The sequence below is a fragment of the Onychostruthus taczanowskii genome, unplaced genomic scaffold, assembly GCF_017590055.1.
Source record: "Onychostruthus taczanowskii isolate IOZ18803 unplaced genomic scaffold, ASM1759005v1 scaffold33, whole genome shotgun sequence".
NCBI lineage: Eukaryota > Metazoa > Chordata > Aves > Passeriformes > Passeridae > Onychostruthus > Onychostruthus taczanowskii.
In genome coordinates, this window is record NW_024500683.1 from 325,980 (window position 1) to 349,834 (window position 23,855).

At 37.1% G+C, this 23,855-nt stretch overlaps 1 protein-coding gene across 1 annotated transcript in view; it reads right to left on the reverse strand.

Annotated features, from left to right (window-relative positions):
- Positions 1-23,855, reverse strand: part of MEI4 (meiotic double-stranded break formation protein 4) — a 68,216-nt gene that overhangs the window by 38,763 nt on the left and 5,598 nt on the right. Inside the window, exons 2-3 of the mRNA XM_041410695.1 lie at positions 19,894-20,142; positions 8,213-8,772 (exon numbers count right to left, since the gene is read on the reverse strand). Of these exons, the coding sequence (XP_041266629.1) occupies positions 8,213-8,772; positions 19,894-20,142 (809 nt within the window). The remainder of the gene's footprint in view (positions 1-8,212; positions 8,773-19,893; positions 20,143-23,855) is intronic.

Here is a 23,855-nt window from a genome sequence, read left to right on the forward strand (position 1 = left end):
CACTGGTGAACTTATTAATATTTTAAAATATTCTTATTAAATGTATCCTTATAATAAAAATATTTCCCAGTAACATTAATTAAAATATATTTTAAATTATATTTAATAAATTTTGACACTGTTATTTTAAATCCCACTGATTTATTAAAGAATGTTGGTTTTATATTGTATCTTGGCAAATCTCTTACATTCCTATAAGAATATTTTAAGAAAATAAGAGACAACAAAGAAGGTTAAAATAATGTTCACAGACTGTATGCATTAAATGCATGAAGAACAAATAAGCATATAAGCAATACAGCATATAAGCAATGAATCTGCAAATAGCAAAGAAAAGTAAGACCTTGTTGTACATCAATGTTCATGTATTGCTAATTATGCTCTGGAAACATTAAAAAAATCTAATAGTACATAGTTTCATTAAAGATAAAAGCATATGTTCAGCTCTCTAATCTATCCACTGTTAAAAAGGAACAGAAATCTTTTAATCCCTTGGGCTTGTTTAACGTTGTAGATGAAATAAAACCAATGCCTTTTAGAAATTGTCAGGTAAAAGCAGTCAGAGAAAACTAAATTGTAAAAAATATACCATTAGAAACAGGAAATAATGGAGCCTGGTTCATTGTTCAGGTCCTTCACCGCCTCTCCCTAGCCCTCCTCCCACACCTCAGGTTCTGCTGTCTTCCATGTTATTCAGGATGCAGAGCAAGAGAGGGCAATGCTGTGACAGCAGCTGGGAAGGATGTGTGCATTGTCTACGTGGCTGTTGCCAAAATGAATGTATAATGCCAACATTCAGCTTATCTCACGCATACTAACTTGGTCTCTCCTTCACCCAGCTACAGATTTTAAAACCTACTTGAAGGTATTATTGACCTTTCACTTCTTTCCAAGTGATTTCAGGCTGACTATCAAAAGTTACTTGCGGAGGAAATGACTGATAACCAAAGCAGACAGCATACACACTGTAAGCCCTGTTTCCCAGGAAACAGCATAAAAAACTTAAGGAACTTGTTTTTTAGAACTCATTTATCAGCATGTTAGATTTTATTTAATAGTGGATATCTAAAATTTCTGAGTTCAATTCCTTTGTGAGTTGCGTGATTCACTACACCATGCAGCTGTGACAGCTGCACCTTACTTTCTGTTTTGCTAATTTACAGTTTTTGTCCTAAATAACAGCTCTCTTTCCCAAAAAAAAGAAAAAAATTACATATTTGGCAATAGAGGACAGGCAAATTATTATTGCAGGAATCCTCAAATTGTGAAGTGTTACAAACAAAACTATTTTAATCTTTGATTTCACATTACCCTTGCCCATTTATTCCAACCTGACTTCCACTCCTAATCATCAATGCCAGTTGAAAACCTCACTTTTATACAGAGAACACTAGCACTCCTTTTATCTTCACATTGCTACCTTTGTTAATTGATGGTTCTCATGTATCTCTCTTTTCCTGTTTACTTGCCAATATTTCTTCCATCAGTCTCGAAAATTGATACATATTATTTCAATTCTTTGCTCTATAGACCACATCTCCAGCCCTTACTCTGCCATTCCCCCTTCACAGAATCATACAATCATGAAATGTAAAGGTTGGAAGGGACCTTAAAGATCATCTAGTCCCAACCCTCTCTGTCACGGGGAGAGACATCTCCCACTAGACCAGGTTGCTCAAGGCCTTATCCAGCCTGACCTTGAACAGCAGCAGGCCTGGCACACCCACAACTTCTAAGGGCAATAAGTTTCAGCATCTTACTGCCCTCACAGTAGAGAATTTCTTCTTAATACCTACGCTAAATTTACCCTCTTTCATAATCTTGTTCATGCTTTTCTCCACCCGTCTTAACCTAATGTTCTCCAGTAGAACCATCAGTTGGCTTTTCTGCTGCCGGCTGTCAGTATCAGGCTTGTCCCTGGCACACTGTGGGGTGATATGCAAAGATTAGAGCCATGGGGTGCTAGTGAGGATCCTCTGCTGCTGATTCTGAAACCTGCTAGCCACACTGAAGCACACTTGCAGTCTTAATGAGATGAGCCAGGGACTCCTGAGGTAACAGAAGCCAACAGGGAAACACCAGGGAGGCAAAAGTCTGAAAGGAATTCATGGGTGTTCCTCTAGGAAGGTGATATGGGCTGACAATTCAGCTGAGGTGCCTTTACACCAATGCACACAGCATGGACAAAAACTGGAGGAGCTGGAAGCCACTGTGCTGCTAGAAAGTTACAACCTTGTTGCCATTACTGAAGCTCAATGGGAAAAATCCCATGACTGGAGCATGATTATTGAAGGCTAAAGAGTGTTCAGAACAGACAGGGGAGGAAGGAGAAGTGGAGAGATTGCTCTCTGCCTCAAGAGCTGGACTGAGCGTGGAGAGCTGCCTTAGAAGAACAACCATGAGCAGCTTGAAAACCTGTGGCAACAAAGGGAACCTTGTGACTGGGATTTACTACACGTCCCTAGTCAAGGGGAGCCTATTGACTAAGTCTTTTTGCAAGAGGCATTAAGCCTACAGGCTCTTGTCTGATGGGGAGTTTCAGCCCACTCAGTATCTTTTGATTTTGTCCTGTATTTCTTCCATAATTGTACCTTTAGTGTATGATCTGTATCAGCTGAGGCTGGCTGAAAGAGGAAGATGGACAACATTTTCTTTCATTCTTTCTTGTCTAGTTACTTCTATGATCCACTTTACTGAAGTAAATGAGGGTCAGTCAGTTTGGTGATTGCTTTAGACAGTAGCAATTTTCAAGACAATGGATTATGATTACCATTTGACTTAACTCTCTACATAAGGACAACAGATTGCTGAGAAAATTTAATTCAATAATCGAGAGATTCAAGCATTGACTCTTACTAGACCTCAAAATCCAGGTGACATGTTTTAATATTCATACAAATGAAGTTCTCTTCCCCTATAAAAGCAAAACCTTTTGGTGGATGAAAATGCACCCACAGCATTCCCCTTGGGACTCAATTAATTAGGAAAACTGAACTCATTTTACACTTGAAAACCACCAGTGACATGAATAACTATTTCTAGAACTTATTTGTCCCTAAGCAGGAAAGACTCTTACAAGCCAATGCATTTAGTCCTGTCTTGGCTGTGGCTGACAAAAGATACTGCAAACCTATACACAGTTGGGGAAATTTATTGTCAACCACATCTAGCTGTAGCATGTATTAAATTCATACTGTTGCATGTATTCAAGCATCAGAGTAGGTTTATGACTACTCTCTTCCAGGAAAATTCAGTCATTAATGAATCATATAAATTGTATCCTAAATAAGAAAACATTCAAAACCATGGCTCTGATGAATGTGTGCTGTTTTAACTGCACAAGCACACATATACATTTCCTTATATAATTGCCACTGAGATTTAAACATTTCTCTTTCTGCTTTTCAATGTGTTACTTTTCAACTTGTTATTTTCATGAAGAATTGTGAATTCTTTCTCACAAAAATACCCAGTAAAGGCAGTAAAATACTACTCAGAATTCCTGCATTTGCTTTTCTGTTAAATGTTATCAATAGTATCAATCAATCAATTTTGAGCAGTGGTGAAATTTTACATAACTGCTTTTAGATCAAACATGAGAGGAAAAATTAAAATGGGTAGTAAAACCCCAAAGAGAATTTCCTAAAACTATGTTGATGTCTTAATGTCCCTCCAGATGCTAGTAACTAGTTAATGCTAGTAACTTCAAAACAACTATCCTAAAGGTAGCCAATTTCTGAAAAAGAAAAAGGTTTTAAAAAAAGGAAAGAAATATCACATAACCGTTTTTTGTGTGTGTTTGTGTGTGTATTGTATGACTGGAGTGGCAATTCATGACTTAACATCATCTTCAAAGTCAGTACTGATGTTTTACACATAGCATGAGAAGAAGCAAACAACCAACAGACCACTGAAACACATCTCCTTTCTAGGTCTTGCTTGAAAGAGATTATGAGAAAGATGGGCCAGACAGATGAGGTATTTGTTGAACAAGAGCCCAAAGCAGCTCAACTTTAGAATCCCAAAAGTAGTGTCTTTGTGTTTTAAGGTTAACTCCTTAAAATACAAGGTCCAAGAAATACATACAGATCTCTGTAAAAAAGCCCAGGGTGAAGGCCAGGATCTTGGCCTGTAACAGATGCATTAGCCAGGCTCTGAATTAAAGTATCAACTGCATCTAAAAGAAGTATAACCACTGAATGAAATTGTCTACAGTGCTGACAAACTTGTGTGACCCCACTAAGGATCACACCACAGAAATTCCACGTAATGCAGAACCCTGTGACATACTCAGCCATAACAGCTTTGAACACAACTGAATGGCCCTGAAAGAGGCTAAAGATAAACCTATTTTTCTTCTATCTCCAAAGTAATGAATGAGACTCTAAATTCCCTCACAATAACTGTTTTGAAGTTTCACACAGCTGTATAGACAAGAGATGTAAATATGTCACATATAAAGCGTCTTAATTTCTGTTAGACGGCTTTGACTTTTTAAAGCTAATTCCATATATTATGAACCTACAGCAAGCCCAGATTTACCACAGGAGGCTTCCAGGCAAGCTCCAGGATGTCATCTCTGAAGTGCTCTACTGCCATGAGCTGTCCAAAACCTCCACCAGAAATACAAAGCACATATGCTACACTAAACAGCACAGGGATTTGGGAATCCCCAGTGCCTCCATACAACTGTTGTATTCTTCTGATACAGGAGAAATGATGCCCTGTTCAAACACATTCTGGACAACGGACACAAACATCAACACAACAGGCACATTGCAGTGCCAGTGAGTGAGCGATGCAACTGGGAACAGGACAAATATACATTTTGCAGTGTCTCTGTGGAGGTGGATGAAGACAAACATTGTCAAATCCCAAGCAGGTAGATTAAGCACAAAAAAATGTTTCAATGCTTCCTTTCTGAAGCTTCTACTCCACTGGGGCTGTAATTACATACCATTGCTCCTACCAGAGTTTTCCATGCAAAATGTTTTCCCATGTTTTGTCAGGTTGTAGAGTCCATTTGAAAGCCAGAGCCAGTGGCTCTGCCAACTGAGTACAATCTCACAGAGTTTTATAGTACACTTTGGTCTGCTTGAAAGCAGGATTTGAAAGGAACCTACATAAATAAAACAATGGTTCCGCTGACATAGCAGAGTGTGTCAGTGGAGTGACTGAACACAAATGAACAACTTGCAAAGGCAAGGCAATACACACCCCTACAAACCCCCAAGGTGTCAGTGCTGGGGACTCAAAACCTGGTGATGAACAAAGGACTTGCACCAAAGATCAGCAGTGACTGTCACACATTTTGCTGCATGAAAGCAACAGCTCATCTGTACCAGAGGTAGACAGAGGATCCTCAAAAACTTTTCTGTGGCAGCCATACAGGGATGCAAAACAATGCCAGCAGAAGGTGCAAAGTTAGGCCTTGCACAGATTGTTGAACCTCTGAAACTTCATGCTTCACCTTGAGCAGCTGTGACTTGAGGTTCCTTTTTGGGATATTTCCAGAATGTTTATTCCAAAAAGATTATGTGTCTAACAACTATGTGCATATTTCTGAGCTGCTCTCCAAACATGGGGGGAAAAGAGAAAATTTTAAAAAGGGGAATTCAAAATGCTATTTTTAATTATTTGATATAAATAATTTAATATTTTATGTAAAATAACCTTTTCTTTTCTGCCACATACCTTAATTGATCAACTTTTTTTTTGTTTTTTCTTTTTGATACCTATGTCAGTTTGGAGTTTCAAGTCAGACTCTATCCAAGAGTTTAGGCAGCTTTAGGCAGCTGAATCCAGGAAAAAATTTCTGAACACATATCTTTGCTGGTTCTTACATCTTCCAATGCTTTATAATTAGAAACATTTCAAACAATAGGACTCTACAATTACAGCAAGTAATTCTGCTGCTGTTTTTATTCCTTTACATCTAAGGTAGAGAATGATTCCTTTCCCAGTTCTCAAAGATTATTTAAAGTTATTTAACTTGCTTGAAAAAATCGGAGCTTGCTTTTGAAGATGTAATTAATTAATTAAGTGTAATCCACAGCCACTTCTCTCTATGAGGTTTTTGAAGGTGTTTTCTCTTTGTCCTTCTTGAAAGATCCTGACAGTTTTAATGATGAGGATGATAAAGGTAAAGCTGTGTCAAATACTACATCACTGCATGGCTGTCCATACAAATGCTTTCTGACAGTAAGGTTAGATACAACAAAATTCTTAATATTTTTATGCTGGAGGGATTTAAGTATTATCCTGGAATTGAAATTCATACAGTTTGCGACTCTTTCCAGAAGATTGCCTTGTAAGTAATGGAAATATTTTTTTAAACCTATAATTGTGATATTTCAATAGCCACCTGCGTAAAGTGTCCCTGGGAGGTATCAGGTACACAGCACATGATAAAATTTACACTACTAATTCTGAATGCTACATGTTTATTTCCATTTTGAATTCAGATTAAAGAAAACCAAACCTCTAATCTGGGAACCTCCAAGATTACCCCTTAGTAATTGGTTTATACAATTTTTAAACTCTTTGGATCTGTTTGACTGAAGTAATGGCTGCCAGTAGTAATGACTCTTACGTCAATATTTTGGTGGAAGCAAGATACAACACATCTCATAAAAAGCCATCTGTTTTAGTGAAGTTATTCAGAGAAAATATGCTTCTTTCAAATTATGAGGACATACTCCATCTCTCCTGAATGATTCATAAAAATACTTTGCAGGCCTGGAACACCCCTGATCTATCAGTGTATTTTCTCCCATTTAAAATGTGACACCTCTCACTTAGACTTTGCCAGACTCCTCCAATCAAGAGAAAATCTATCTCTGGATAATCTCTGGATTGCCCTTCCACAATTAAATTTATTTCAATTATTTACTGACTTCCCATTCAGGAAGAGGATGGGAAGTGGTGGAAACACCACATCATCAATTAAAGACTGTTCAAACTTTTTTTTTTTTGTATCCAGTGATCACACACACACACACACACACACACATACACACACACACACACAAAATGAGTCACACCTGTATAACTCCATTCCTGATGCCATGGAATGCCAATGGAAGGTATTGTCGTATCCTTTCAAAACACTGACCAGGAACATGTCCAATTAAAAACTGAGTCTTGTACCATGCTGACATTAAAGTGGAAATGTTTCTGGTACTAGAAACACAATAGTCTAGTCTTGGAAAGATTTAAATCTGATTGCTTCCTAACCAAAATACAGGTACATCCTTTTCACCCAATGCCCTCTTAATTTGGTGACAGTGCTTGTTTGATGTTCACGTTCTGGTGTAAACACTCAATACACAGTGAATTAGATGCATTTTAAATCAAGACAAATGGGTACATCCATCCATAGGCATACCAGATGTCCAGGCTCTCATTTTGAGAGAGGCAACTTTAAAATTTATCCTAGAATAGGGACCTAGTACTCAGTAAACATTCTTTAGGCTCCAAAGATTACAGATCATTTGCTCTTATTACCTACATGGGGACACTAAATTGGTACATCTAAGTGCCAAAAAATACCACCATCATGTCGTTCCAGGATACTCTAAAATCCAGAATAAAAACTAAAAATCCTAAAACAGGCAATGAAATTCACTACCTGTAGGGCATCTTGTGAAGAAAGACCAGGGATGTTTCAGTTGAATAAGGACATTAACGAGATGATACAAGGAACAGCACACACTGATGAATACAAACAAAATGCAGGTCAGTCCTACTTGTTTATTTTTTAACACTTCACTCATTTGCTTATATATTTTTAAAACACAAATTTGCAAGTAGCTAGAGAATGATAGACATCTGAAGCAAACAAACTATTTTATTTAGATGTTCAAGAAAGAAGTTCATTACATATGAATGAATATCTAAGTATATCGCCATATAGCAAGAGAAACAATGTGTTTTTCCTGCATATTATCTATAAAGTTGCTTTAAACTGCATTTTTATCAGTTATTTAGAAGTCCTATACTTGGAAATAGGCTAGAAGTTCTTGCATGCATGAGCAAGAACTTTTTCAAGTGCTTCAGAGCATTTATTATCCATATTGCTGAAAAAAACAATCACAAATTCTCTGGTGCTCTTCAAAATATAAGATAAAATGGTATTTTAAAAGTGTATAAAACCAGGAGACTATTATAGCATATGGAAGTGGGATATGAAAGAAGGAAAGTTTTAACTTACCCTATTGACATTCCTGTTTCTTAAAATAATTTGAATTAAATTTTTCTTAAATTCTTCTATCTTCTTGAAACATTTCTTCAAAACATGATTTGATAATTTAGTATCTGTTATTAAACTGAGCAAAACACAAACTCCTTCAGTAAGAAAACTTGGAGCTGGGAATTTAGGACTGTTGTAAAAAAAAATCAGTCCATCAAGCAACTGAGACACTGAATTGCATATGGTGAAAGAATCATTCTCAAGCTCTGAGAAGTCTGCTTGAAGAATTCCTCCTTCTGACAGTTTTCTTATTTCAAGCAAACGTTGCAAAAAATGCACCGGAGCAGTCAGAGATTGCTCCTTGCTAGTATGGCAAAGATTCAACGGGGGAACTCTTTCCAACCAATGTTTAGAAGTGTTGACATTGTGCTCAGATTGGTGAAAATCTGAAGCTATGCCTAAAGAATCAAATGCAGAGTCATTACAGACATCACATCCAGAGTCTTCTAGCTGGCTTGAGTAACTTGCAGGGTTTATAGATTCCTGACCCAGAAGAGTTTCAGCAGAGGTATCTTGTTTTCCTGAAATGCAAACATGAAAATTACATTTGTGCAATGCTTAAATACATGCTTATTGAAAGTGCCATATATATTTTCTCCTTTTTGCTTCCATGCAAAATTCATGTAATACATGTGTATGTTGGCTCCCCAAGAACTTCCCAATTTAGAACTTAGAATTTAGCTGTGGAAGAAGATATTTTTAAATTAAAGTCAAACACTTCAGAAGTTAATGTCTATTTGTGAACAAAATGTTTTATGCTCACAGTAATATGAACAGGAATTTTGAGTTTAAAACCATCAGAAATTTTAAGTTTTCCTAGACATAATTTAAGTAGACATAAACAAAAAAAAAAAATTAAGTGAATATCTATACTCCCATTAATTTCCAGGGAAGAAAATGCATGTAAATTTCTGGTCCTTCAAACATTTTCACTGCTTTTATTCTCAAAAACTCAGACTGCTTTTAAAAGGCAGTGAAAGTCTGTTACTATAACTGCATCAAATAAAATATTCTTCTTTATGTATACTCTCTCTCCCCAGTCAGGCAGGAAATTCTAACAACAGTCACAGTTGAAAAGAACATTAGGTTTGATTTTTTCATTATTTAACAAAGAGGAACATTCAGAATCAAAAGCTTCTTCAGTCATCACCTATCTCACACCATCTCCTTCAAAGACACACAAACTACATTACAAAAGTATACAGTACATTCACACCAATAAATTACTTCCGTGTGCTATTGCAGAATCTCTTTCATCCCATTTCACATATTAAATACATTTAAGTATTTATGCCTCTTGACATAAACTCAGCTCTAGGTGACAAAAGACACCTGTTCTACATGCTATCTATGCCAAAAGATCACAGTCAAAACAGAGAACTGAAGACCAACACCCATAAACATCTCAGTGCCATGAGGCAAAGCTTGAACCCTATCTGACCAACTCCTGGCCCAGCCCTGCGTACTGGGGCAGAGCCACAAACTGCTTCCCCTCTCAGTCTTGGAAAACTTGCCTATACTGTTCATTTTCCACAAGGATCCCACGCAGTACCATACTCCTCTTAAATTAATTAAAAGAAATTATAGATGGTTTGGCCACACAGGAAATAGGTATTTCATAGCAAGTTAAAAAAGCATTTTTAACACAGAAAACATCCCTAAGCAGCAACCTACAGTATTCTGTATGTTAATAAAACACTACTCAAAAATTTTAACATGGACTTCATTAAATTCACCATTTCAAATTAAATTCTGACCATCAATTCAGTCTCTGAAAACATACTAGTACAAATGAAAGTACTATTACCAAGATCAAAACTAGAAACATGGTTTATTTATTTATAAAGTTGAGTTTCATGTTTTTAACATTCAGACATATTTGAAATTGCACAGTATTGGCACCAACTGACTTAAAATAAAAGAGCTAACTTAGGGAAATTAACTGCCATTTCCAGGAGGTAGGAGAAGCTGGACTTTTAAGGCCAGCCTGGCATTTTATAGATTAACATTGTTTCTAAATGTCCTGCATAGCCAAACTTGGAAAGAAAGCAAAGAAGCAAAGCACACTTCCCATGGTCTGACTAACAAGAACAGGAATCCATCTTTCATGTCTTCTCTCCCTAGGGTTTTGAGCAAAACACATTTCAGAAGAAAAAAAAATTGAAAAGTGGTTTTTGGTGCCATTTAAGGAAAATATGCCCTTCCAAGGACTCCATCTACTGTGAGTTCCACTATATGGTTATTTTGTTCCTGTTCTCAATCCCGCGGGACAACACGAAAATTGCTCATGAGGATTTAATGTCAGAAGTAGCAAAGCAAGAACTATGTGCAAAAACCCCATATGTATGTTTTCTGATTCTCTTGTGGAAGTGTAAAAGGAAAAAAATAAAAAAGCCAAACACTGAAGAGGTGAAAGAAAGGTGAAGTAATGAGAAGAAAAAGGGAAGAATAGTACAGCAATATCCATAGAAACCAAACTTAAGATGTTCCCAAATAAAAGAGGTAGGGTATTCAATGAAACACTCCTTCTGTTAGGAGACAATATTGCATTTATGGTTAGGTTCCTAGCCACTGCAATATCAAACTCCTGTTTCACAATGAGCTTCCAGAAAACCCTGTTACAGTAAGTCCGCAATATCCGTTTATTTCTAGCTAAATGAATAATACAAAATGCTTAAAATTGTTAAGCCATTTACATGTTCTAGTCATTTGGGGAGGAGGTGGCAGTTATGTTGTAATAAAAAAAAAAAAAAATGCACCAGGAAATACTCATTATTTCCCTCTAAATGTCTAGAAATAGCTTATAATTTTTTTTCTTGAAAGAAGCTAAACTCATTACTTTGTACTTACCTACTATTCAAATAAGAAAGCAGTCTTGATGCTCCCACCATGTGGTTATCAAGTAAAAAAACCCAACAAAACACCAGAAATTGCATTAAGCCTGCCTCAGACTAACAAGGATCTTTAAATACTAATTTCAAGAACATTTGACTCTAAGTGTATTGGAACAAGAAATGTGAAAATTTAGTATGCGTGATAAAGTGACCACAAATTTTACAATACTACAAGTAATGAAATATCTGGTCGTGAACAATTTTACAGTCTCCTTAAATTTGTCACATCAAATTCAGGATATATTTAAGTTCTTAAGTCCTATTTAGTACTTAAGTTCCTTACTAAACTGAGATCCTGAGCTAAAAAACAAAGCAAGCTCCTGAGCAAAGAACAGAGCAAGATGTGGTCCCACAAAGAGCCCTGGGGTGCCAAGGCTGAAGAACTCACATCCCTCTACACATATCCACTACTGCAGAAAAAGTATGGACTGAAAATCAGAAGCTACTCAAGGGGTGGGGGAGTGACTTACATAGTGCACAGCGTGTCAGTAAGGTGTGCAGGCACTAAAACTCTGAACTTACATATTGCTGTGGGACCACAAAACAGCACCTTTCATCAGGGCAGTGAGATGCCAATCAGCCCCATGGTTAGAGAATAGGGAGCCTTTGGCTAGTCCTAAGGAGGCAGAGCTCTAGAAAAGACCAAAGTCAATACCATCTCCAACACTCATTCTCTCACTACCCAGTGCAGATAGGAAGAGGCAGCTTGTATAAGATCCGTGTAGTAGGAGCTGGGGTGGTGGAAGATGCTTTATTAAGACACTGTGCTGGTGGCTGCCTCAGACTGGAGGACACTGGAAAGAGAAAGGCCAAATGCTACAAGTAGTTCTACATTTAAAACCTGGAAGAAGGGTCCCCAACTGATGAAATTACTGTGAAATGGTAAAATGATCTTCAAGTCTTCTGAAAAACTTAATCTACCTGCAGTTTCACCATCAACAGGGACTGCAGAACAGAAAACTGGCTTGAAGGTGGCAGAGGTGAGAAGCAAAGTGAAGACATGATCTGAATTATGCAAAGAAAAAATTACTTCAGTTTCAAGCATTAGAAATTGTTTATATTCCCTCATTTCATGAGCAGACACATGGATTATCACTTGAAAATCAAAACCACTGACATCAGACACATAAAGATCTCTTAAAACTCAGTTACAGTTAATACTCTCAGTTCCACTTCTAAAAGAAAAAACAAGAGACAACTAAAAATGAGACATTCATAGCATTTTGCTTTTCAAGTAGGTGTTCAGTCAATAACCTCTAAAAGGAAATGAAAATGTAAGTGAAATTATGTCCACATCTACATTTTCAGAGCTCTGTTACTCTTCATTTAATTTTCATTGATCAGTTTGTTTGAAGTGCACGTTCCATTAACAATGTATCAAGTTTATTCTCTTATTTGAAATCCTATACGTTTTCTTTGCCTTTCTTTCATGTGTAACTCTGCCTCTATTCTGCTGTTTTCATTACTAACTAAGCTGACTGGTGGAGGAAAAAACAGCTCTCCCCTCCTCATGAGCTCTTATGTGTTTAGCACCCCATTGCAACCAAGCCAAACTTCTATTTTCATTATTCCATAATAATAATTCCAAAATATTATTATAAGATATTCTTCGAATTCTCCAAATAAGAAGTCTTAGAATAGAAGTCTTGTATCCCACACTTTGCTTCTGTATCTCCATGGGGGTTTTTTGTAACTGGCTTGGAAAAGAAAGGTCCTTTGTTTGAATGCAAGGTGCTTTTTTATGCATTTTAATGCCAAAGGTGCATGCTGACATATTTTATCCCATTTAGGGATAATTTCACAGAAATGAATATAGGACTGATTATGTAAAATTCTCAGATTGCTCAATGCTAGGATTTAAGTGCTTCTCTAAAGGCTTAGAAGAATATACTTCAATTTGTTAGGGATTTTGCTTACATAAAGCACCTAAATGTTTAGAATTCAGTAAGAACTGAGAAGGATTTTGAGGACATAAACATTCATTTTTCAGGGATCTCTGTAGATGACAACACAAATCTTCTGCAGTTCAAGTCAAACAAAGCAAACTTGCAGTAAAGATATGAAAGGGTAAATAACCAGGTGACAAACATACAGATTTGGGTCAGTTAATGCTCACCAAGCAGCTCTGACAACAAAAGATCTGACAAGCTTTACAATATTGATCATCTCAATGATGTGACTGAAATGTGAGTTCTAAGCCAGACGGGATATTTCAAAATACTAAATGAATTAATTTTATCTCTAAACAGACTACCTGACTGAACTGGTAGTACTAAATTGTAAGCATTATATCTTATTAAAAATGCTGCTCATTATGAAACAAACTGGGCTTTGCTAAGAGACAGGAAATAGCAGCCAATGAAGACTGTAATGATCTGGACGCAACGTAGTGAGATGAAGGCTAAAATGAGGTGGACTCCTTAAGAAGTCAGCTAAAGTGTACCTTCCTAAAAACATGGCTTTTCTTGAATACAACATGGTATAAATGCTTAGCTTTTCTGTCTATATATCCAGAAGGACGAAAACAAAGATCTGCTTGAGGAACTAGATTTTAAGTTTGAGTTGGGTTAAGGTTGTCCAAAAGGGTTTTAAAATCTCCATTCTCAGAGATATTTAGAAAATGTCTGGACACAGGCCTGCACAACTGGCTCTAGATGACCATGCTTGACAAGAGGCTTGGATGATCTTCAAGTAGATCTTCAGTAGTCCCTTCCAACCTCCATCATTCTGTGATTCTGTATTTCCAGGAAAAAAAACTGACTGATTCTTAGCTTCCCACAGCAGACTTAAAGGCAAAAGGATCCTAATTGCCACTTCTTAACCTGTTTTTACTATATACATTCAGTTTTCCCCAAAACTATCATTCTGTTACCCAGAAGAAAAGAAAATAATCTACACTAAACTATGAACCCCACTTGCTTTTATGAATCTTATTTCTAATAATCACTACACATCTTATAATGAATTAATAAAATAATAACAAACTCTATCTCTTGCTGGAAAAATTGAGTTGATTTTGCCTCTGAATGGGTTCCTTACACAGAAATCTGGGAAAAAAGTGTTGTTTATTGGGTCGTTTTGCCCCAAGTATGTGCTTAGAACAGCTGTTGCAATGCCATCAGATAAGACATGCAGCACCTGCTTTCGAAGGGAGAAAGTTTCCACAACGAAAACAGACCGGTTATCCATGGGAGGAGCAGTACTCTGAGATTTCAATGAATCATTACACTCCAGCTGGTGCTTTTTACAGATTGCAAATTAACTTATTTAATTATCCTGAAAAGGCCTCAGCTTTCATAAAGTTCCCCATTGTGTCAATACAATTATAGAGAACAGATTTATCTCATCATCATATTCCAAGAGCCATATTCCTATAAATCTGTGCTAACACAATTTAACTTCATTCTGGCCATCTCACAGATCTGCTTTAATTTCTTTCTTCTCATAAAAACATAAAATATTTCTTAGGTTGTGAATTCCTTGCCATGCTGCCTACTTGCATTATTACCACTGGTAGATGCATGGCAGTACACTTCAGATGTCAAATTACATTTCTGAAGTACTGTTTGTCTGACACCCCTAAGCCTTAGAGAAAAAATGTTGAGATGACACACTAAGCTGCCCTTATGGATCTGAACGGAGAGGAAGACACCTATTTTTATCTGGGGGGACGGGGAAGCAAAAAGTAGGGAGGTAGAATGTCTTTATGCAAAAAAATCACATCCCTACGCACCTGAAAAAATAATCAGAACTGTCTTCCATGGCAACATCAAATTAAGAGTTGACTGCTGCCCAATGGAGAATCCTCTGACCTTAGAAAAAGGAAGGTAGAAAAGGCAAGAAGTAGAAGATACCCCTCAGAGGCTGACAGCTCCTCTGCAATTGTTGTGCTTTTGTACTCCTTCCAAACACCAGAGGAGGAAAGTGATGACAGGACACAGCAATCTGTAACAGCAGCTCATTTAAACATGGCAACCTGAAAAAATAGCTTTTCCTTAAACATACCATCATAACTTGGAAATTCTAGTCTGTAGTCCTCTACCTTAGTACCATGTCCTAGGAACTAAAATTGTTGCCAAGTGCTATTTGCAACACATGTGAACATTTCACACTATTTCATCTACCTTCTGTGGAGGGAAATAATTTCCCCTAATAGACTAATGTGTTTGTATCATTACTGTTCAGTCAGATGTGGACTGCTGTTAACCCCATTGACAAGGAACACTCCTTTATGAGGCTGCAGATAACATACCCACTGAGGAAATCTTCAGGTTTTGGTCTGACCTTTCTGAATTCATCTGATTGGTTTCTCTTTGAAAATGAGCTTAAAAAATCTATTATCAATTATGTTCTCCCACCACTCCTTTTAATGTAAGGAGGCAGAGGAAACATCACAAGTTATATTACTTAAGTATGATGGAGAGCTTTGCCCTTTCATAAGTTTGAAATCCAATTATTCAGAAAATATTTTGACTGGCTATCATTTTTCCTGCCATCATCAAAGCAGGATGTACCTGATCCTGTCTCTGCCTACCAGGGAAATTCTGGGGTGAAAGATGAGCACCCAGAGTTTCTGCCTCTCCCTTTTGATGAGAAATTCCCAAGCCATGACTTACTGGGAAGTGGAAAGAAAGAGAAGGCTGAATTCTGTGTCCCAAAGCAAGGCTGCTGGTAAACTGTAGCTATATAATGTTTATAATCAGTTTTCCTTCAGCTGTTGAGCTGGCGAGCTCCAGTTCTATAAAGCTCCCAGTGACAAGAAATGAGACCAAAGTGTCTTCATTCATCCTAATTTACAAAGGAAGCTGCTCCTTTTTTCCACATGTACAACTAAATGTCTCAAGAAACACACTTAACTAAGTTAAGAAGTGAAGCAGGAGATAAAAAATTCTTGTTTTCTCTGCGTATTATTCCCAAAAGAGATACAAGTTGCACCTTTGACACGGAATAGAATTTATAGGACAGTATCCTGAAAGGTGGAACACAGCCCCAGAATACAGTTAAAAATGAGACATTCAGGTTAATCACAGTGTGATTCAGAGGTCAGCATTTCCCTAAACACACAGACACACTGTGGTAGGGTGGCTGGCACATGTGCTACTGTGGAAGCTAAAAACAGGAGGGAACTCCAGGGCATTGCAGAAAACACTCCACTGTAAATGAACTATAAAAGGAAGAGCCAACCTAATTCTAAAAAGGTACAGGGTGAAGAGAATCTGGTTTTTATTTTAATTAGAGGAGCAAGCAGTTCAGTAAATTCCTACCCACTGCATAAGAAGGGACTAACTTGAACTAAGTTTGAAGGTGAAGCTAAGGAAGAGGGAACACATTATGTGAGACAAGTTTTGCTAAACATAAACCCTGGATAATCGATTTGGAACCTTCAAGAGTATCAGCTGGAAGCAACCAAGGTAATAAACATCTATCCTCTAAATTGTCATTCCTAAAATACATGCTTGGCAAAAAAAGGGTAGAATACTGCATTTATGCCTTCTTGGGCTGGAGTAGCAGCTGCAGGCTTTTCAGAGCTCTTTAACACAGTCCGCCAAGAAATAATATGATCATTGATTTTATGAACTGATAAGAGTGTAGGACTTTGTCTTAGAGGACAGGTGCTTCAATCCATGAACCTATCAATTCATCAATGCTTTGTAAGAACCTTCATCTTTTCTTGTTGCTCCAAAGCAAAGTGACAACAGAATGCTTAAATACCTTAAATGCTTATTCTTGAAATTACACCAAGAAGTTTCTATCCTCCTTTCTGTGAAATTTTAATCTGAATCAAAGACAGGCATGAAACTTTGATTTAACATGAGATTTGACTTTTTTTCCTACCCTTGGACTTAGCTGTCAGGACAATACTGTCAAGGTGAAAAATAACAGATAATTGCAAAAAGATTTGCTTCTCCTTCTCCACAAATGATTGATGTACAGCCAAAAGCACCACCAAGAAAGAGAATCCTTGTATCCAGAAAGACAACTGAACAGTAAGTCAAATAAGAACCTTCCAGACACAGTACAGTCAGTGAATACTCAACACTGCACTTTCATAAAAAACACATTAATCTGTAAGAACTTATACCACCAAGTAGTTTACCTGCAGCAAAACATGCTTCTCCCCTTAAGTCAGGAACCCACAACTTTTTTAGTGTCTCTGAGGACAAAGAATTCTTTCTCCAGGTGAAACAAAGAAATTTAGGCATGATTTCTTTTAAAAATGGATTCTCTGTTCTTTATGCTTCATGTATTAGCACATCTGTATTGTGTTCAACTGTATATGGAGGGGGAAAACAGCTCTCAGATTTCTCAAATCAGGGAAATAAAACTCCACGGGCAGTTTCTAATCATTCCTGAAGTCTCTGAAAGACCTACAACTGTCATTACAAATAGCAGGCGGGAGAAAAAAGCTCCCACATTTGGGATGCAAAGCAGAGAATATAGAGCTGCAAAGCAAACCTTGGCTGAAGAACTCAAACTCTTCAGTTCTCAGGAGGCACCAACAGGAACAAATGCAGTCTTATCCTTACTGCATGAGATTTTCTGGTGGTGGATTTTGTGAAACCCAAATATTCCTGTATCTAAAGTTGTTAATCAAAACAGGAGAAAGCCATAGAAAGGTTGGGGGTTTGAAATATTTTTATGAGGCTGCATTATTTTAAGCAGAACACCAACTCCAGAAATGAGGCTGGAGAAATGAGTGGAGGAAGAAAAGGATCCATATCTGCAGATTACTTGGTGCTAAGAGCAATCCTAGTAATCATCCTCAGCCCTAAAGAGCATACCTCTGGTGTGATATTAGGTGGTAAACCTGGGAAACCATAACAACAGCTTGATGGATCCATAGTAGTTTCACTTGAAAGGATGAAACACCACTTATTACCACTTTTTCTCCTTACTTAGATTCAAGATCCGTGTCCCTTTGTATCTCAGCAGTAGCCATCCTTTAGCTTCTATTCTCCGCACGCTTGAAAAAATTCAAAACTGGCAGACAACACACAAGAAAAGTGTTTTTTTTAATCTTGGGGCAGAAGATGTCAGTGGTGTAGTGGTCTCTGTTTCAGAAAGGCCTTGTTTCTACAACCATCTTCCCATACATGTCAGATGCTCTACTACTAACATACATCACCAACTTGCTATCCCAAGGAGTGTGTAGATCTCACCAGCAGATATTCCATCAGCTACCAGTAAATACCTTTACTCAAAAGCAAGACCGAGCATTTGTCTTCAGTGGAACTGTAATCATGAATGCACACAGCAGAAACAGTGCAGGTGTAAGACAGCTAAAATTAGAGAAGATTATCACATTTTAAGTCTGTGAGCAAACTTCAGTGTGACCAGGGTAATGAAAATTAACATCCTTTGCAAGAGGTGTTATCTGCCAGGGATAGTGTTCTCTGCCTATCTCACAATTAAAATTTAGAGTTTAGAGAATCTTTCAAAAATTAGAACACAGAAGTTGCAAGTGAATTGATCTTGTTTGCTATGTTTTGCTAATTGGTAGTGTTTTCTGTGTTCTGCTTAATATAAAATTAGAATATCCTCTCCAGACATTAGACCTTTATAAATTTCTCCTGATAATATGCAGCCAGTTCTTCAAAACATGAGACACCTGTTGAAAACTGAATCTTAAAAGTTACTTTTAGTCTTAAATGTCATGTTTGCAATAGGCTGCAGAAAATAGACATACAGACAATAAAAAAGTAAGAATAGTCATTAAATCACTTCTCTGCAGAGAAAGGTCTATTATACCAATTAAATACATAACCCATTAGAGCTTCTAGCTGAAGTCTAATGATCTCCCCATCAGTCAACATTACAAATTAGAAATCTTTAGGCATGGCAATAAAGATGCTACTGTTTCAGTACAAAAGCAGTATGGTAAAGCCTCATCAAGTTTTCCACCAGGGAAGCTTTTAAAAATCTCAAGTCATAAAGCAATTAGCTATACATCTTGGTTTTAGAGATGCCCTCAGCAGTGAACTTTGTTTCTTCAGCCCACAGCATTCTGACCTCATCTCTCAGGAAAGTATCTTCCCAGAGCCTGCAGAAATCCTCCACTGCCTGATTTCCAAGCTCACACAGTGCCACTGATATCTCAAACTGAGCATGACTTACTACACATGCACAAGTCAGAGAAACAGTGCTGTTTGAGACTATCTTTTTTTCTATTCTTCTTTGACTAAAAGATTTCCTGAATCCAGTAATACCAGACTCACAATATTTTATCATATGCCATAAAAAACATTCGCAGTATCCACAGTCTCAATACACTCTCAGAAACAACAGACATGCAGTCCCTTGGCCTGCCATACCTTCCTGTTACACATATAAGGGATTAGAGCTTCCAACACTTTAGGCTTAAATTCTGATTTTAAAATCTGTAGGGTGGTTAAAAATATGCAATATGTCTTTAAGACATGTTCCAACTGTAAATGCAAACTAGCTCTTACAAACTAATATTTCCAAGGTTATAGAGTAACATTGTGTATTGACAATTTTTGTCTGCAACTCTTTTGTATAATACACATTGATTCTGAAGGTTAAATATATAAATTCTGCATAGGCATCAAATTCTTAAGCACAATCCCATTACAAATGAATTAAGTGTTCCACTACCTCAGAATTTTGGAAAAAACAAAAAACTGTACACTGAAGACTCTCACATATAGGTAAAAGAAATGGTACAGGCAAGATGAAAGCTGGTTCCCTGCTATTGCAACATAGCCAGAAATTATTTGAGAAACTTACTATTTTCCAAGCAGAATCTTGGAGAGATCCTGTTCAGAAGAAGTTCCTGTCGTAATCGAAGAACTTCAGCTTCCAGCACTTCCACTTTCCCTTTCCATCCAAAATCTTGTTCGGATACAGTTCTGGCAAGGTACTCTGTGTATTCTTTGGAACTCTTCCCTGGTGGTTTTGAGTGGATAATTGCAAAAGCCAATGCTAGTTTTGATATTTTCAAATATGCAATTTGATTTTCTCTTCCGCCTTTGATTTCTATTGCATTAGAAAAACAGAAAACAAAAAGGTTACTTCACTATGACTCCATTAGAAATGACACAAAATATTTTCTTGGCTTTGAAGACTGTTCAACAGTGAGACCAACTCTTTAATTTCTAGCTCATTCCTAAATCATCAAGAACAGAAATACAAGCATCTGTGCACAATGTGAGAACAGAACATACACGAGCTGCACTCAGCTATAAAAATAAAATTCAGCCAGTGTCTGAGAATAACTGTGGAAATAGTAAGCACTTCAAACAGGCTTATCCTAGCAAAAATTTTAATGCAAATGTTATTTCCACTAAAGCAAGGATGAAGAAAGTAAAAATACTAACCTCAAAAACCCCACCCTGAGACTCCCTCCCCCTCAAAAGAATTCTGACATGACAGAAGAACCCATGACAGTAGAATTCATTTGGGGTTATTTATACTTAAATACAATATATATTATTTTTTCAAAGTGTACCAGAAGGTCTCAGTGCTCAAAAGATAAAACTTTGAGGTTGTGTCTGGTTTTGGATATCTGGTATTGATGCCCTTGTAGTTTTAAGTCTATATTGAGCCTCAAGCCTGCAGAAAGCTAAGCAGACAGCATCAAAGGGATGCAAGTGGCTAGTGAGGTAAGTGAAGAAGACAGTTTTATAAGCTTGGTTACAAACAGTGAGAATGAGGCAAAAGGCATTAAGAGTCAGAGAAATAAAGTATTTAAATAGATGATTACATCATATGCAACAGCACAGGGCCTAGGAGCAGAGAAGGAAAATATTAAATTAAAACCAACTAATATTAACCAGCGTATCTAATTAGCGAAGTTACTTTTTTTCCCTAATTCCACACCATTTTCATTCAGTTGTTTGATGTATTCTTTTCGTCAAAAAATATCACTCCCAAAATAATAATTTAAGGAAAAAAAAAAAACTTCCTACACGTTTGCCCTGACCTTGACATCTACAATTTTTTTCACAATGGTGGTTTTTTTCTCGTTATCCATCAAAGCTGCAGGTTAAGCACTAATAAGTTGTGTTGAACAACAGCTCTGAAATAGTCACAGCACAGGTTTGAAAAAGGTATTTTAGGTCATCCTTTCACAAGATCATCTGCTATCACTAAGCAGATTTCTTCCTCTAGTTGTACTCAACTTTAGATCGTAAGTCATGAATCATCACATAGTCATTTATCCATCAGAGACGCTTACAGAAGGCACTGTTTTGTATGTATTTCACCTTTCAAATACTTCTGAAATGCACAAACAATCCCTGTGCACTCCTTGCACTCTGTCCATTCAGACACAGCAGCCAGTTAACACTTTACGCAGTACAGAGCACAAAGGACAAGAGTGCAAAAATTCCTGGGGATCTATTTACCTACAGCTATATTTCAAACTACTCTTCTCCACTTGAAACACTCCATTTCTGTCATGTATCAGGGCAAAATCACCTAATCTAAGCCACCAGTGCATTCTTAAACTAGTTAAATTGTAAGCCTTTAGAAACTGAACTATACTACATATATCCCTTACTTAAAGCAGTTATACATTAAATGGTACTTTTGCAAGATTTCTGATAAAGAAAATCTATTTCACAACAACTTTTCAATTCATACCTAGAATTTCAGTGAAAAGCAGAAGTTGATTCTCTCAATCTCAAAGGATTAGCATCTCTGTGGGACAGCTAACTGCTGTAAGACTCTTGCTTGCGTTATGCATCAAAGGAAATGTTTACAAATACAAAAGCATGCAAGTAATTGAACTGCATTCAAAGCTGCAAATAAAATGAAATATGTGGAACCACACTGAAAGAAGATTAAAGAGTAACAGTAAGGTATCCAAAATATTTGGCTTTGAATCTGAAAGGTGCTTCCCTGATTATCTCATCAATAGAAATTTTACCCACATGTTACTCAAACAGGGTCTGTCAAACTGCATTCTTACAAAGTCCCTGTGCAGAGCAGAACGGTAAATTAGGGCAGGCAGAAAAATGTCTTACACTGCCCGTTTAACTTTTTGGTACCTCCAGACACCACTCTGCCGAAGCTTTCTGATTCATCTTCCTTTTAAGGACAAACACTTATTTGCTTTTTGCTTCATAACATGCTTTGCCAGTATTAGTATTTCCCTTTAAATTGCATTCACAGAAGTTGCAAAATGACTGACATTCCAGTATGGGCCGGGCAGTGCTATTTATGCCAGCATTTCATGAATGCTCAGGTGCCTTTTATCATGAGAGTCACCACCAATACATTATTTATTGCATTCTATTTCTCCTTACAGGACATACTATTACAAAGAAAATAAAAAGTTTGCTGTCTGACCACTGACATATTACCACTATGCTACCAGTATGAAATGCTACTTTGGTAGCATTTTTTGACCACCCATTACCAAAATAAAGACAGTCACTTTTTCATTTATCTGGAAAGTGACTACCGTGTTTTAAGCATAACAAAAACCTTAGTGCACAAGGTCACAGTACAATGGAGACAAGTAAAAGGATCTTTCAACTGCAACATTCCAAAATGCTATTTTCTGAAGTACATGTATCCCTAATAAGTCAGATAAACCACACAAACCATTACCTAATTTTGCTTTGAGAATCTTAAATAGCATTCCACCTTAACCCTTAAAACATACATTTAATTAATGCCATTTGGAGTTTGAGGGAAGCCTTTTCCTCTTTAACATCTTACATAGATTCCCTTCTACAGTAGGAGTGCCATACACTGAATAAATTTAGGGAGATATTCTTACTTTGGAGGAAAAAAATCACTACTTTTCTGGAAAAATTACTTGCAAAGATGCTGTTAGGAAAAAACCCCACCAGCAGAACACAGCTGGTTCTTAGGAACAAGTCACAGCACAGTTTTTGGAGAAGTCATTCTGCTGGATCACAAAATCTCTTGTTTAAAAACAGATGACAAATGACAAATAGCAATATTCCTGGATGCATTTAGAGAAAGAATGGATTTCCTAAAGATTTTATGGAGAATAAACAGCTCTTTCACTTGCTTTCTATTACTGACACTATTACCATCTCTATTTCTTTTCTGATTAGGAAAAGGTAAGTTTGAGTAGCAAAAAGAAGAAATTTTAAGAGTTGATTGAGGCTTTTCACCATTCCCCTAAAGGGACAACTGCTCTCTCAGAAACTACTATGTAAGTCTTCTAGAAAAAAACACACCAGATAACACTATTAGAAATATGGGGATGCTGGCCAACTGTGCATTAGCAAAAATTGCACAGCAATCTGTTGCTCTCAGGAAGTGCTGAACCACCAAATATATTCCACTGAAAGCATATTGGCAGCTACAGAGTTTTATCAATAATGTTTTTGCTCCTATCAGCACAGAAATTACACCACTGGTTAGGAAGAAAAAAGTTTTAGTACCAGACCAAAGACTTTCCTTGATTGAGAATAGTACTTGACCAAGAGCAGAAAGGAGTCCCCCATCTAATTCTAGGTACTAATGCCAAAATATGTCTGACATAAAGAGAAAGAGAAAGGTTCAAGAATTATCCAAAGCTCCATTCTTGTGATTACTCAGTGTTAAGGAGAGAACCAGTAATCCCTTGCAAAGTGTGCTGGAAGCAGGCCTCAGCACCCCAACAACAGATATCACCTGGTGACAGGTTCCCTATGCAAACCCCTTAATCCACAAACTGATACTGGAGGACCACTCAGAGGACACGACGGATTAACAACACTGTTGAA